The sequence below is a fragment of the Symsagittifera roscoffensis genome, unplaced genomic scaffold (assembly GCF_963678635.1).
Source record: "Symsagittifera roscoffensis unplaced genomic scaffold, txSymRosc1.1 SCAFFOLD_979, whole genome shotgun sequence".
Classification (NCBI taxonomy): domain Eukaryota; kingdom Metazoa; phylum Xenacoelomorpha; order Acoela; family Convolutidae; genus Symsagittifera; species Symsagittifera roscoffensis.
In genome coordinates this window covers 1-13,757 of record NW_026971007.1, presented here as the reverse complement: position 1 = coordinate 13,757, position 13,757 = coordinate 1, and the positions used below count along the sequence as shown (strand labels likewise).

Genomic DNA, 13,757 nt, shown 5'->3' with positions numbered 1-13,757 from the left:
TTTTGCGTGCAAAAAAAACACACCCGAATACAAAGTTCCTCCCCAGTTTTCCAATGGTCAGAACAAAAACAAAAAATAAAAGAAAATGGGAAAAAACTAACCACATCTAGATAGGAAACTTACTTCTTTCACAAGATCAAGTGCAGTTAAGTCTGAAAAACTAAAAAATCAAACCAATATCTATCGACACTGAGACATTTTAATGATTTTTATTGAATCCGAAGTGCGACTAATAGAATATTTTGATTCACCTGACCTGATAATAATCCCACACGTGCGCACCGCACCGACCCACGTCCCCCCTGAGTTTTCCTTGATTTAACTAAAATCGGTCTGAAAAAGACCTCGTATTTGTAAACCGCGCTACACAATAGGTTTCTTTACTAATCCCCCCACATGTCAGTTTTCTGTTCCATTCTTCCACCCCCCCCCCCCCCACATGTCGGTCGAATTTCAGTTTTATAACACGAAAATTCATACCATACATCCTAACATCACGCATTCAGCCATAATAACACGTAAGACAACTGAGAAAATGGACATTTTGAAATGTGAGGGGAAAGGAAAAAGTCCACAATATATATTTCCAGACACTTTCAAATAACGTGGGATGAAGATAGAAGACTAATAATAAGACTGCCCGCATTGGAGTTCTATGAATAAAAATCGATTATAATTGAGTTTTTTTGTCAATGTCCACAAAAGTGAAAACAAATCGAATATAATCAATTAAAAATGGATTATATAATATTACTATCTTTTCTATGTTTAAAACTAAAGTTGGTTACTTTGGTTACTTGTTGTTCAATTTAATGCACTAACTTTGATATTTTTATTCCTTTCAAAAATTTTGTTAAATTATTAGAAATTTTGGAGGGGGTAAAGTTGGAAGTGGACTAATCACCTTCTATTACCCCCCCCCCTAGCTTTTGCCCATTTACAACCCCCTCCCCTCTTTCAGTCGGGGGGATTCAGGTGGGGGAGGGGTGATGGGTTCATGTGGGGGGGGGGGGGTGTTCAGGTTGGGGGTATTCAGGTTCAGGTGGGAGGTGTTCAGTGGGGGGAGAGCAAAGGGGCAAACGTTAGGGGGATTGAAGGGGAGCAAAGGAGCAAACGTTAGGAGGGAGAGCTTAACGAAATCTTTTTGTAATTTGGGTTTAGGTTGGTTTAGAAATGGATTAGGCTGTTTGCAAAGTTTCCGCATAATTCACTTGATAATGCAGAAATTCTTGCAAGTTTTTGCACGACGCGCGATACAAAAGTAAAGTGGAAAAATAATCCATTTTAATGTGATTTCCGACTTATTATAAAATCCATTATAATGGATTCCAAATGAACTATAATGCATTTTGTTTTGGCGAGAAAAAATGAATAATCCATTTTTAGTCCAATTTTTTTAGTCTGAACGTAACATGGGAATCGATTATTTTTACAACATTTTAGACCACAAAAATCCATTATAATCGATTTGTTTTCATTTTTCTCAATTGCGGGTGGCCATAACAAAGCAAAGCCCCGAATGTCGGCCTGCCCCATCTTGTCTATGAAGTATTGATTAAAATTGATGAAAATTTTGCAATATAAAGTACAAAGTTATATATTTGGTTTGGAATTAAGTAAAAGTAATGACACATAGCCTGTCTCATTTCAATTTGGATCAATTTCTGAACCTTATTTTTTTTGCCACACAGGCGTTATAGAACGGAAATAAGTGCGCGTTATCTCCAACAACCGACACTCGAAAATCATTAAATTAGAGGTGAAGACATCAATACTTTTTAGATCACAAAAGAAATTTTGCGAAAAATGGTTCAATGAAAAATTAAAGTTTGCCCGGAGAGAAAACCATTCAGAGCATAAACACTCCGTCGCTTTTTTAAAAGTCAGAACAATAACGTTTGATTGAATGTATTTGAAGCTATATAAGGAACAAATATCAATATGGATATCATAAAAAGTCAGCCTGAAAAATATTACCGTTAGCTCAAGCTTCTTTTGTTGAGAGCAAAACGAATATTTAGATATTATCTTTTTGGCTGGAAAAAACTGAGGAAAAAACGTTTAAAATAATTGTGAAAAACAAAAATGTCACTTATATGTTTTTTTTGGTGTTGTTAGAATTTCATTAGATCTTGTTAATTATTCCCCTCCCCCTTTTGGACCTTGTTAACTATCCCCCCCTATGCATGTATTATTTTTGACAACCATTTCTGTATAAAACATGCATTTCAAAAATGTCAACAATTAAGTAAGTTTTCGTTTTCGCGCAATCGTAATTGTATTACTCACTGTTTAATTATTACCCACGTAAGATAATTTTAAATAAATATATTTTCTGAAAATTGTTTTAGGCTATTGAAAATGTGGCCACCAAAGTTGAATTTCTAAAAATCGAAATAGGGGGAAATAGTTAACAAGACCCATTTCATTTTATAATTTCAATTCCGAGCAGCTTTTTTAAGAGTTGAGTAGTTTCAGCTGTTTGGTCGGATGGATTAATTTAGTTATCTTGTTTTTTAAACAACTTGCCAAAGGGTCGGAAAATGCAAAAACAGCACAAGAATTGATGGAGCCTCATAAAATCATTCAGATAGTTTGGCAGCCTTTAGAAAGAAATTTGTTCATCATGGGTAAATTTCAAACCTATATTTTGCAACTCAAATTGAAATGTTATCCAGACTTTCGTAAAGCAAAAATATATGTTATTTTTAACATTTTCAAGGATTTCCCAAAAATGTAACATATGCGAATTCTATGGGTTTCTTCTCTATCTGCACGCACTGTCGAAAATGTTTTTTTTTCGAATTGACTTGATAGGCATCAAAAAGAAGCTCTAAAACACAAAAATTATGGATTGAGGTTAAATCAGAATCCATTCAACTGATCTATTAAGTTTTAATTTTAGATGAAAATGAATCGATATCATTCTATTTGATTCCATTCTTAAAAGCCAAAAATTTGATTCCATTCTTAAAAGCACAATATTAAAGTTTAAAAAGGGTGCGAAAAATTGTATAAATGAAGTCCATGATTGTAGAACTTCTACCATGTAAGAAATTTGTTCGATGTGAACTATCTCCTTCCTGAATAGACCAAGTGAACAATCTCTTCCCTAAACTAAATCGGCGAATTCAAGCATTAAGATCAACATGTACTATATTCCATAATGATTGGCTGGAAAATATTTTTTCAACCAAATGAACGTTCTCCTCCCTTATTGTTCCGACTTTCTATATCATTCGAAATAGTTTTTTTATATCATTCGAAAACTATTATTGTCCTGAGCTTAAATTTGAAAAGATATTTAACCTGTGATCATGTTTCGTAAATTTATGGGGCTTAAAATGTGCCATTTTGGCCAATTTGGGACTAGAAACGCGCGATACATTTCGCGCTAATAACGCGTACGTGAGATTTAATCCGTCTTAGAAAGCGTTATCGATTGGTTGAAGTAAGCGTATAAATGATTTGTTAAAAGAAGCAAAATTTATCATTTTGTACTTAATATGACGTATGGGTGGGTGTTTTCACAAAAAATCTCAAATTTTTTTTAAATTTAAATTTTATTTTATGCTTTTATTTTATTATTTTATTTAAGCTTTTCATGTTATTAATGCTCCATAGACCTTAAAAGGCAGTCGGAACATTCACGGCTTTGCCCTGATACGAGCAGTTTTGTTTAATTTAGGGGAGATTATTCACTTGTACCGAGATTTCCTTATACTGCTACTACCGAAATAAAACATTTGTTTCGACATTGGTTCTATAAGGTTAGCCGAAGTTAAACCCATAAAAAAAATTCAGAGAAACTATTTAGTTCCAGAAACGGTTCTTTTCCGGCAATTTGCAACACTTTTTAATTCTTGAAAATCTTGTACTTCCTCACTCAAGAGCGCTCCGTCCAAAAGTATTTTACGGGTGGTTAAGGGTTAGATTGTTATAAAAAGCTCTCATTTTTCTCACTAAAAAAATATTATTGTGCGGAAAATATATGTTTGGCATTAGTACCTGAGATGACTGTGGATTTTTTGCCATTTTAACAAAAAAGCCTTGTTTTATTTTTCGTTTCCAATAACTATTCATTTCGACAGAACAAAAGACGAATGTGCAAACAAAACTCTCCGCGGGTACACAGGCTCAGTTTTTTTCGGTTTCCTTTTTGCAATTGCTTTCGCTGCTGATCATTTACCACAAATACTTTCGCTATGGGCGCACTGTGAAACCATCCGAGATAAAACTGATTAATTTTTTGTTTACCAAGTGCAGTTGAGGGTTAAACTTAGAGAATTGGATGCGTCGGAATGTTTTTTAAGAACTATATACCAGAACTATTGTTAATAAGTTCAGACTATTTTATAGGTTGCCATAAAAGTTTTTGTTTTTTTTCTCAAGAATTTTATAATCCAGTTTTCTCAAATTGGGTTAAATTTATCAAAAAAAAATTATTCATAAATTTTTCAAAATATATAAAGAGCTTTAAAACCATAAATTTTTTCTCGAAAATCGAAATTTTTTTTCTGTTTACTTGAGTTCATTGACTCCTATCCAACTGTCTGTGGTCTATTTTTTGTTTTGGAAATTTTTCCGAAATTTTTCCGAAATTTTTTTGTATTGGAAATTTTTCCGAAGTTTTTTGGATTTCCAAAACTATAAATCAAAAATCTGCTTTTAGGTTTAAAAACCAATTGTTGCCTTTCACACGTATTAACAAACACGGTATTAGATCATGAATTCGCTTCTTACCAAGCACTGAAATTTTCACTATGTTTCGTTGCTTTTTTAAAAAATTTGGCTGAGAAACTCTTAATTTTGATTACGCTCAAATTTATTTTTCTGCGGCTCACTTTCTGATTTTTTTCAACGCGCATTTCAAATTCATATGCTAGGAGTAATATATTACGCTCTGCTTTTACTAAAATGCAAAGGGTGCAAAAAATGTGAATTACTTTTAGTTTCATTCAAAAAGACTTAATTTTTGAAGTTTAGGTTTTCCAATGTAATATGTAATAGAAAAAGTGAATGATAAGGCGACGGGTCTAATCTAGACGTTGGAAGACTCAATATCGAGTAAAACAAACGAGGTGGACCGTTGGCGTGCACAGAATATTTTCTGGGGGGGGGGGCGGTTTTTTGAAAACTTTGAATATTTTGCGGACTTTTTTGTCTTTTAGGTCGGCCAATTTGATTTTCGGCGCTCACCAAAAATATTCTGGGAACTTTATTTTGCCAAAAACTTTCTGGCTCGCAGGGAAAATTTTTTAAAAAACAGGCCAAAAAACGGTGTTTTGGGGCACCTCTTGGAAAACTTTGAGAGCTCTCAATATTAGTTATATTGGCGCCCAAGGTGCCTTTAGAAAAATTTTGAGGTTGGCCAGCCAAAAATGGATATCGTAAAGTTATAACAAAGGGGGAACCCTTTGGAACAATTTGGCAACCAGAATTGAGGAAGGGGAGGTCGCTCCAGTTCCGCCAACCCCCCTAACCCCTCCCCCCGTACCTTCTCGGCTTGCTACTGAAGTGGACACAATTTGACAAGTTATTGATTACAAGAACGCATTTTGGCGAGAAAACTAGAAAATTCAGAAGTAAAAAAATTGATTTTTACTTTTTGCTTGCAGTAGTTTAGCCAGAACAATTCTAAAAACATCAACCCAGTTCGTTGTTTGTTGATTTTGATCAATAGGTTTTTTTTACGGGATCAAAGGGCCAAATTCAAAACTCAAATGGTGGAAAACTTTAAAAATTAGCAATCAGCTTTTTAAATTTTTTCAACTCATTGACCTTTTTTCAACCCTCTATTGACTTATCATCATAGCAGAGCAAACAGCAACTCTCCTTTCTTCGCATATGTCTCAGACTAATTTTGAATGTGGCAAAATAAAACATTGTGCCATTTTAAAAATACTCAGGAGAAATTGAACGTTTTTAGGCATGAAGAATTTAAAATGGGAAGCAAAAAGAGCTGCAGCAAAAATGAAATATACTTTTAATGCATCATATTGCAATGGTATAACCTATGTTGTCTTTTTTGTTGTAGACCTTATTGCCCTAACTCTTCTCAGTCGAAGGCTTTTAAGCCTTCGTTATGCATACTACGCTGCTTATGATTAAACCAAGTGTTTTAAAAAAGTGTATTCAACCAAAAGTGAGGACAAAAGTGTATGTAATCGAGGGACTGATCAACCTACTACTTTTTCATAATTTTTGATCAACGTGATCAAACAAGAAACATACCAAAAAAAACATGTTAAACACTTTTTTCCGGCATCTATAGCAGAGAGCTTGGAATTTTTTGATAGAAATGTTGATCACTTAGATGCGAAAATATTTGAAATAAAGTGTTTTTTTTTGTCGGTAATTTGGCCCAAAGTCCCCCTCCGATGCTACTCTATCAAATATATTTTGACGACCAATCTAAGATCTCTGTAAAGGTCTTTTCGATGTCAATATATTCTTATTTGCATGAGAATTCACGCCTAAAATGTCACTTTGATGCGGAAAACTATCCAAAATGTGTTCAAGACAAATTATTTGTGGCACCAATTATCTGCAGTGTTCTCAAAACACTTTGCTGGATGAAAAATACGTTAGCGAAAAATTATAGCGAAATTATTTTTAAGTTTATTTTGCAGATTTTTTCAATTGGTTTTTTTTCTTAGGTAATTCTATTTTGATCAATAAGCTTTGTGCCGTAGTGAGGAAACTACCAAAAATTAAAAGTGTTTCTAGGGGGACACACTGTCTGTGGTATACTTGCTATGCATATCATTATGTCACACTGTCTTTTTAATTTTTATCGTAATCTGGATATCAAGACAATGTGACTTGAGGCATATTTGAGATCCAACCACCTTTCTCCGCTCATTTTCGATGTAGCAATTTGGGTGGCAGAGTCCAATAAATCCAACAGGTTTTGAATCTACTATTGGTTTTTATGGATTTAGTTATTCATGGGCTTCGCATCCTTGGCTATTTTTACCGCACCATCCTTCTTAGCCGTGATGACTATCGGGAAAATAAAGGGTTTGCTCGAACACTTATTTAACTTCACGTTACGCCCTTCGTTTATCAGCTAGCAGAATTCTTTTCCTACTTTCTCTATAATATGCACTGGAGCGCGGTGCCCTTTCTCCTGTATCGGAATAAGAAGTGATTTGAACGTACAGAAGGCTTGGCGATTCTCAGCTCTGCCCAATCTTTAGAAAACATCTCCGAATTCCTCCTCGTAAAGTGTTATCCATTGATCCGATATTTCTCTCTGTTCTACTTGGCTGACTATGCCCACAAGTGGGCTTTGTGGGCTGACTTGTGGCGTTCGGACTCCAAATCGGGACTGGAGGTCCAGGCCTAGCAGGAATTTGGTGCGGTTCTCCGACACCAAAAATTTTGCTGACTTTACGTTCCAACCCAAGGACGAGACGTCGACTATCAGGGTACAAAAAGTTCAATTTTTCTTTGGTTGTAGTCTACGTATACTGTGTCAATTGGATAGTCGTGTTCATCTAAGATATATGCTGATGGGACAGATTTAACAATAATTTTCGCTGTTCAGTCTGTTTACAAAAGAAGCGGGACTGCCAATATACACCGTCGCTTTGAAAAAAAAATCTTGTTACAACGTAAGGTAATTTGAATACAACAGATTCTGCTGTTCGCTGCTTTTATCACTTCTAGTTTCTTACCAATTGATGTTTCTGACAGATAGGGAAACTCGGGTCCTGTAGACTGTCACTAGCTAGAACAGCAAACTGAGATTCGCTATCCGATGTAATAAAACTACAGCCTTCCTTGGTCGTTTCGTCTGACTCTGCGTCAACATTTGCGATAATTTTAGATTTACAGCATATGGCGAAATGGCCTGTCTTACTGCAACTCCGGCACGTCACACAACTTTCTAGACAGCTCTGTTTGTGACTCGGTGTGAACTTAATTCCGCAAAATTAACAAGGATTTGGGTCTTTGGAGTTTCCGTCTTAAGAACGATTTGATTTAGATTGTACCCGATTGATTCGATCCGATAATTTCTTACTTTGAACGGAGAACTTAGGTTCCTGCTTGATGCAGAAACTTTGCGAATAACTTGAACCTTGTTGGCATGAACTGCCTAAATGTGCCAAACTCCCGAACTGATTTTGCAAACTGGATGCCCCTTTGTCCTGTAATGAAGAAGACTTGAGAATACTTTTAGGAGTAGCAACTGGACGGATACATAAGTCACGCTGGATATCTTGAAAATCCATCCGTCAGACGGATACATAAGTCACGATGGATATCTTGAAAATCCAACCATCTTGAAAATCCATCTGCTTGGACCGTCAGAGGCAGAAAAAAGGACTCAAGGCTCTCGCGTTTGAAGTGCACAGCGCTATAGACTCGTAATCGTTCTAAGATGTAACTCTTTTTTTTTTCTTGAATAGTAATACACAGCTGTCGAAAAAAAACTTTGATTGAAATTACACAAAGTTCCGTGTGAGGATAGTTTTGAAGAAATCGTTTTCTACCCTTGACACATAGAGAGAAGAATGATCTGGATTTTAATCTCTGATCTGCTTCACAAAAAAAAAAGACACCAGGAGCTATCCTCGTGCCTTTTGCCCTTATTTCCTCGTTTAATTCATCTGTCTTGCGCTTCGTCTAAACGATTCGCTTCGGCTGTCTCGTCATCGCTAGAGCCTGCGACCTCCGGCTTGTACAATCCCGGAGTTTTGAGCAGTTCACGCGGGTCGCATCTTTTCCGCAGAGTTATGGCGAGGTTGAATTGGCCTTCCAGGATTACCATCTGCTGGGCTGCAGTAGGCTTGGGCCATCTGCAGTAGGCTTGGGCCAGAAGGCGGGTACTCCTAATAGATTGTTTCGGTCTTCCGCGACCGGAACTGCTGGCTTCGCATTAAGGAACCTCACGGAACTTGAATAAAATTGAGATCAAGACTTAAACTCTTATTGTGTAATAGATATAAATTACACAGGAATATAGTAAATGTCATGACAATTAACACTTAGAACCAACCTAAATCTTTCACGATAGAAAGTGAGAGTATAGAATAGCACCAACTTCATGGGCGCTATGGCAAGCCGTCAACGACCTTGATATTCAGAATGCGATATACATTAATAAGATAGTGTGATAGTGTCATTAAGAATAATAATAATGGTATGCATAGCAACATCACAATGCTACCCAAAGAACCCTTGTTCGATACTAATTTACGACATCTACTTTTGGACCCAAAATATTTTAAGGAGTCAGCCTTGAGGTCCACTGTACTATAAACTTGAGGTGGGATAGCCTGCCAATGCCATTTTTGAGCAAACCTATACAAAATCTTCGAGCTTTTTTTAAAATCCGACCGCTCGAAATCCTAGATCCGCGCCTGCTTGATTCGATTTCAGTGAGCATCAAATATAGCCAGTGACTGCTACCCAGAACTGTTTGAAATTTTCGGATTAAAAAGTCTTAAGCTTTATAAACACCTTTTGAGGTCCTAAATCAAGAAGCTTTTCACAACATCCAGTATTTTAATTTTAATCCAAAATATTCTAAAATTCCCTCTTTAGAAGTGAGTGTGAGTATTGAGGACAGAATGGAGTTAGGCAGTGAGCTATTGGACAAGATGTATTACCCTGTGAGTCTGAACGAGGAGGACTTGCAGGGGGCCCTAAACCCCACTTTGATTGACAGGCAGTCGCAAGTAGAGGGGGAGGAACACCTGCAGCCGTCCAAGAAATCAGATGAAACTAACGCCAGTCAAGAAGTTGGTACTAATCAATGGGCAATTAAAAATTAATTAAGAGTCATGAACGTCGTGAATACTTTTTATATAGGTCTTCCTGATTTTTGTTTGTTTGTTTGTTTTTCAGAAAAAGTCCTTAGATGCTCTAAATCAACAAAAGTGCATCTATACATTAATGCATTTGTATTTCTTTTGGGGGGTGTCAGCAAAAATGAATCCAGTTAAGTTGTGACAAAAGTGCCTTTGGTCAGTTCGATATATGGTTTCTCAGGGGTAACTCGATCTCAGCACACAACTCTTTTGTTGTCTCTTCGTGAATTAAGTAGTCATTTAAGACAACTTATCCGCAGTAGAATGGAGCAACAAACGAGCTGTTCAGCTCGTGACGGAGAACCGCTGTTGTGCCATTGACTAAGAACTACATGCATTTTTTGGTTATCTTTCTGGGCTGGGTAAAGTTAGCTCGTTGCTTGAGGGTGAGGCAACATTACCCAGCCCAGAAAACTAACAAAAAAAAATTGCATGTAGTTCTTAAGCAGGGGCACAACAGCGGTTCGCAGTGATGAGCTGTACAGCTCGTATGCTGGTCCTATCCTTCGTGGATAAATGATCTTAATAGCTCACCCTCAAGCAACAAGCACGGATCATAGTGGGTTTCGAACATCCAACCTTTCAATTGAAAAGCTGGACGTAACCACTTCATTACCGCTATTACTAATCAGATTCCCCATATTTAAGGCTGAAGATGGGAAGAAGACTAAGTTCGACCCCAGACTGCAAGACGGCTGCGTTCTGCCCAAAGAGTACATGCCATATCCACCTGAGTTACTCAACACACCATTGGAAGACATGGACGAAGTGCGCCGACAGCTGGGCAAAGTCAGAGCTTTGATATGATTACAGACAAAAGTTCGGACAGACAAAAATAATTACAAAAACTTTTGATATTTTGAAATTTTTTTTTACATGGAATGGCTACTTTTTTTCCGAGTTTGTTCCTCAAAGTTGTCTGAAACACCGAAATTGCACGAAAGTTCTGTCAAAAAGGAAAAACTGATTTTTTCAATTATTCTTGTCTGTTTGAACTATTTACAACGATTTAATATTATTTTAGTCAGTATAATAAATTAATTGCAAAACTTTTGGATACTGCTGCGGTGTCTTGTGTCTGCTGCTGCGGTAATTGATTGCAGCTGTTTTTTTGTTGATCTGACCTTTGGTGATAACCGAGTAAAAACAAGTTTTGGAAGCAGGGAGAAACAAGGACATGTAAACATGTTTAGAGAAAAACAGATCAAACTGCTGCATTAATTCGAGCTAAATTTCCTGTTAGAAGAGTATGTCTAAATTTGCTTAAAAAATTGATCACAAATCAAATCTTGACGCCCGTTGTTGTGAACACGGTAGGGTTTTCATTAAATCGCTTGATTTGAACTCGCCATTGAGTAATTTTTTATAAACCTGATTGAGTAATAACTGCTTAGACATTTGTGGTTATAACGGAGAAGATGGGCCGTCTAGTGATTACCCGATACGGCACTGGCAACTCACTCTTTCTCATCCCGCCCACTGCAATCATCAGGACCGGCTGCATCTTCATCCTAAGCAGTCAGTGGTTCGAAGTGTTCATCACTATCTGCATCCTGGTCAATGGCTTCTTCCTAGGAATTGAGTTGAACATATACTTCATGGAGTGCCTATTCCAGGTAGGTTAACATCAATTTCTCAAGTAACTGTATGAGATTACCGTTTTGATTATTACTTTCCATCGAAAAAATTGCAGCAATTGCATTTTTGGACATTGATTTTTAGCCATAAATATAGGGTAGGTCAACATGTTGAGCAAACAATTCAGCCACTTTTTACTGTTTCAGTTTCTCTACACGTGTGAAATGATCATGAACATCATTGCTCGTGGCTTCATCATCGGAAGGAAATGCTACTTGCACGACATCTGGAACATTGTCGATTTCGCAATCATAGTCTACAGGTGAGATTTCCCTCATTGAAATAAAACTCAATCTACTTGTATCCATTCAATCTGTGAGAAATTAATTGTCTTTATCATCATTGATGTAAGTATACTGTGTAATCGCCATTATACATATATTATGATTGTTACTTTTTAACTGCTAGCTTCACATTCCTTCCTTTTTGTCAGGGTCAATTGTGCTTAGCATGGTATAATGCCCTTGATAATGATGGGGGTGGGAGCTAAACTATGCGGTTTTTAATCAAGAAGAGTCTGTATTTGTGAGAATATCTTATAATGCATAATTCGAGAGTTTGAGTTGTTGTTTTAGTTATGTGTACTTTGCGTATGAGTTCTCGGACAGTTACTTTGGAGCAGTGAATCTGCAGGCATTCCGAGCCATCCGCATCATCCGAGCCTTCAAAACACTCTCCACCGTTGAAGGTTAGCAAATTATGAGAAAACAATACGGAGTATGGAACATTCAGGGAAACGAAAATTAGGGAATGCGCAATTTTTTTTCTAAGCCAAAAAAACAGATTTGAAGGTAGTTCAAAGTCTTAAATAGGTCTTGATGATTGCTTTCCTCGGGAAAAGTCTTAGAATTTGTTCAGGCTCAAATTAGTTTTTTGGTGGTTTGACTTTTGATTTCTTTTTAAGTTCAACTTTTTTCCGCTGTCAAAACGAAGGCAAACTCCACTATCGAGCAGCAAAAGTAAAAGGGTCACGGAAAACGTGATCTACTCTAAGTTTCGAAGGTTTTTTTTAGTTTCCAATTTCCTGAATAAAAAAAAATACCTATTGCATCAGATTTTCTCAAATTGGGTTATTTCAATAAGAAAATTTCAATCATAAACAGTTTTAGAAATTCAAAAAAATTTAGAACTATCTCTTTTTTCTTAGCAGTTCAAACATTTGTTCAAAAATTCAGTACTTTTTCAGTTTACTTGCGTTCAATGGTTCATTCATTTACTCTTTTCCAACTGTCTGTTGGCATTTTTTCAAATTTAATTCAAAATTAACGCTATCCTGAGCACGAACAGTTCATAAAAAATCTGTCAAAGCTGAGTAATTGCTCTTTTACATATCTGAGCATCAGCTTCAGATATACATTTGATGCCAAACTTTGGGCAAAATTGGGGAACTAGGATGCTCAATCGTTTTATGTTAATTAAGGCAGTTTTATGTTAATTAACTTCAATTAGACGAGAAAGGAGCCAAGAAGCCGGCATTAGCTATACAACTGTCTGGGAATTACGAACGTTTTGTTGTTCCAGGACTTCGCAAGATCATCAACGCCCTGTTGAAATCTATTCGGAACCTGATAGAAGTGCTGGCAGTAACTGGGTTCATTGTATTCGGCACAGCAGTGGTCACTATCCAGCTCTTCGGGGGAGTGTTGCGCAATAAGTGTGTCAAAGAGGGGTTCAATGCGTCCAATTACGGAAAATGGACGACCACGCCCAGTTGGTCAATTTTTATCTGAAGAATCGAAAATGTTGAAGGCTCGTTTACTGTTTGCCCTGCATGGATTCTAAAACTAATACTTTCGAATTGTTAAGACTATGTATGACAGCAGAGTTGGTACCGGACATGAATTTGAAGCCCGAGCGCGGCCCAGTTACGGGCCCGTTTTTAGTGAAAACAATAATTTCCAAACAAAAACTAAATTGAAATTCAAATGTGAAATTTAAAAAAGTCGGAATGGTGGATCGACAGGAGTCGAAGATGGAGTCCCTCCGTCAGGGGTCTTCGCAAAAGGCTTCAAGACGCCGTTAGTGGTCACCACAAGGCACCCGCGACTCCAGTCGTTGATGTCCTTTAGCAAGTTGATCTTGAAAGGCTGCTCAGCTGTGCCTGTCTCCGCTGAAGAGTGAGCTTCCAGAGGGAGGTTCTGGCCTTCAAAAATCTCAATGACGCTTCATGTGACTCGCACCAGAAGAAAGATTAGCAATCAGAACCTTAAGCCCATGAAAAAATTATCTAATATTTATTCGCATTTATGTATATCTAAATATAGTTAAGTTTTGTAATTATAAAAACGGAAACCGGAC

At 36.8% G+C, this 13,757-nt stretch overlaps 1 protein-coding gene across 1 annotated transcript; it reads left to right on the top strand.

Annotated features, from left to right (window-relative positions):
- Positions 1 to 10,580: 10,580 nt before the first annotated feature.
- Positions 10,581 to 13,169, top strand: LOC134856113 (sodium channel protein 1 brain-like; the record flags this gene model as incomplete). Its single annotated transcript, XM_063872479.1, has 5 exons — positions 10,581 to 10,610; positions 11,216 to 11,437; positions 11,606 to 11,721; positions 12,035 to 12,147; positions 12,981 to 13,169. Coding segments are annotated over exons 1-5 (670 nt in total), but the record flags the coding sequence as incomplete, so codon positions are not given.
- Positions 13,170 to 13,757: the final 588 nt, after the last annotated feature.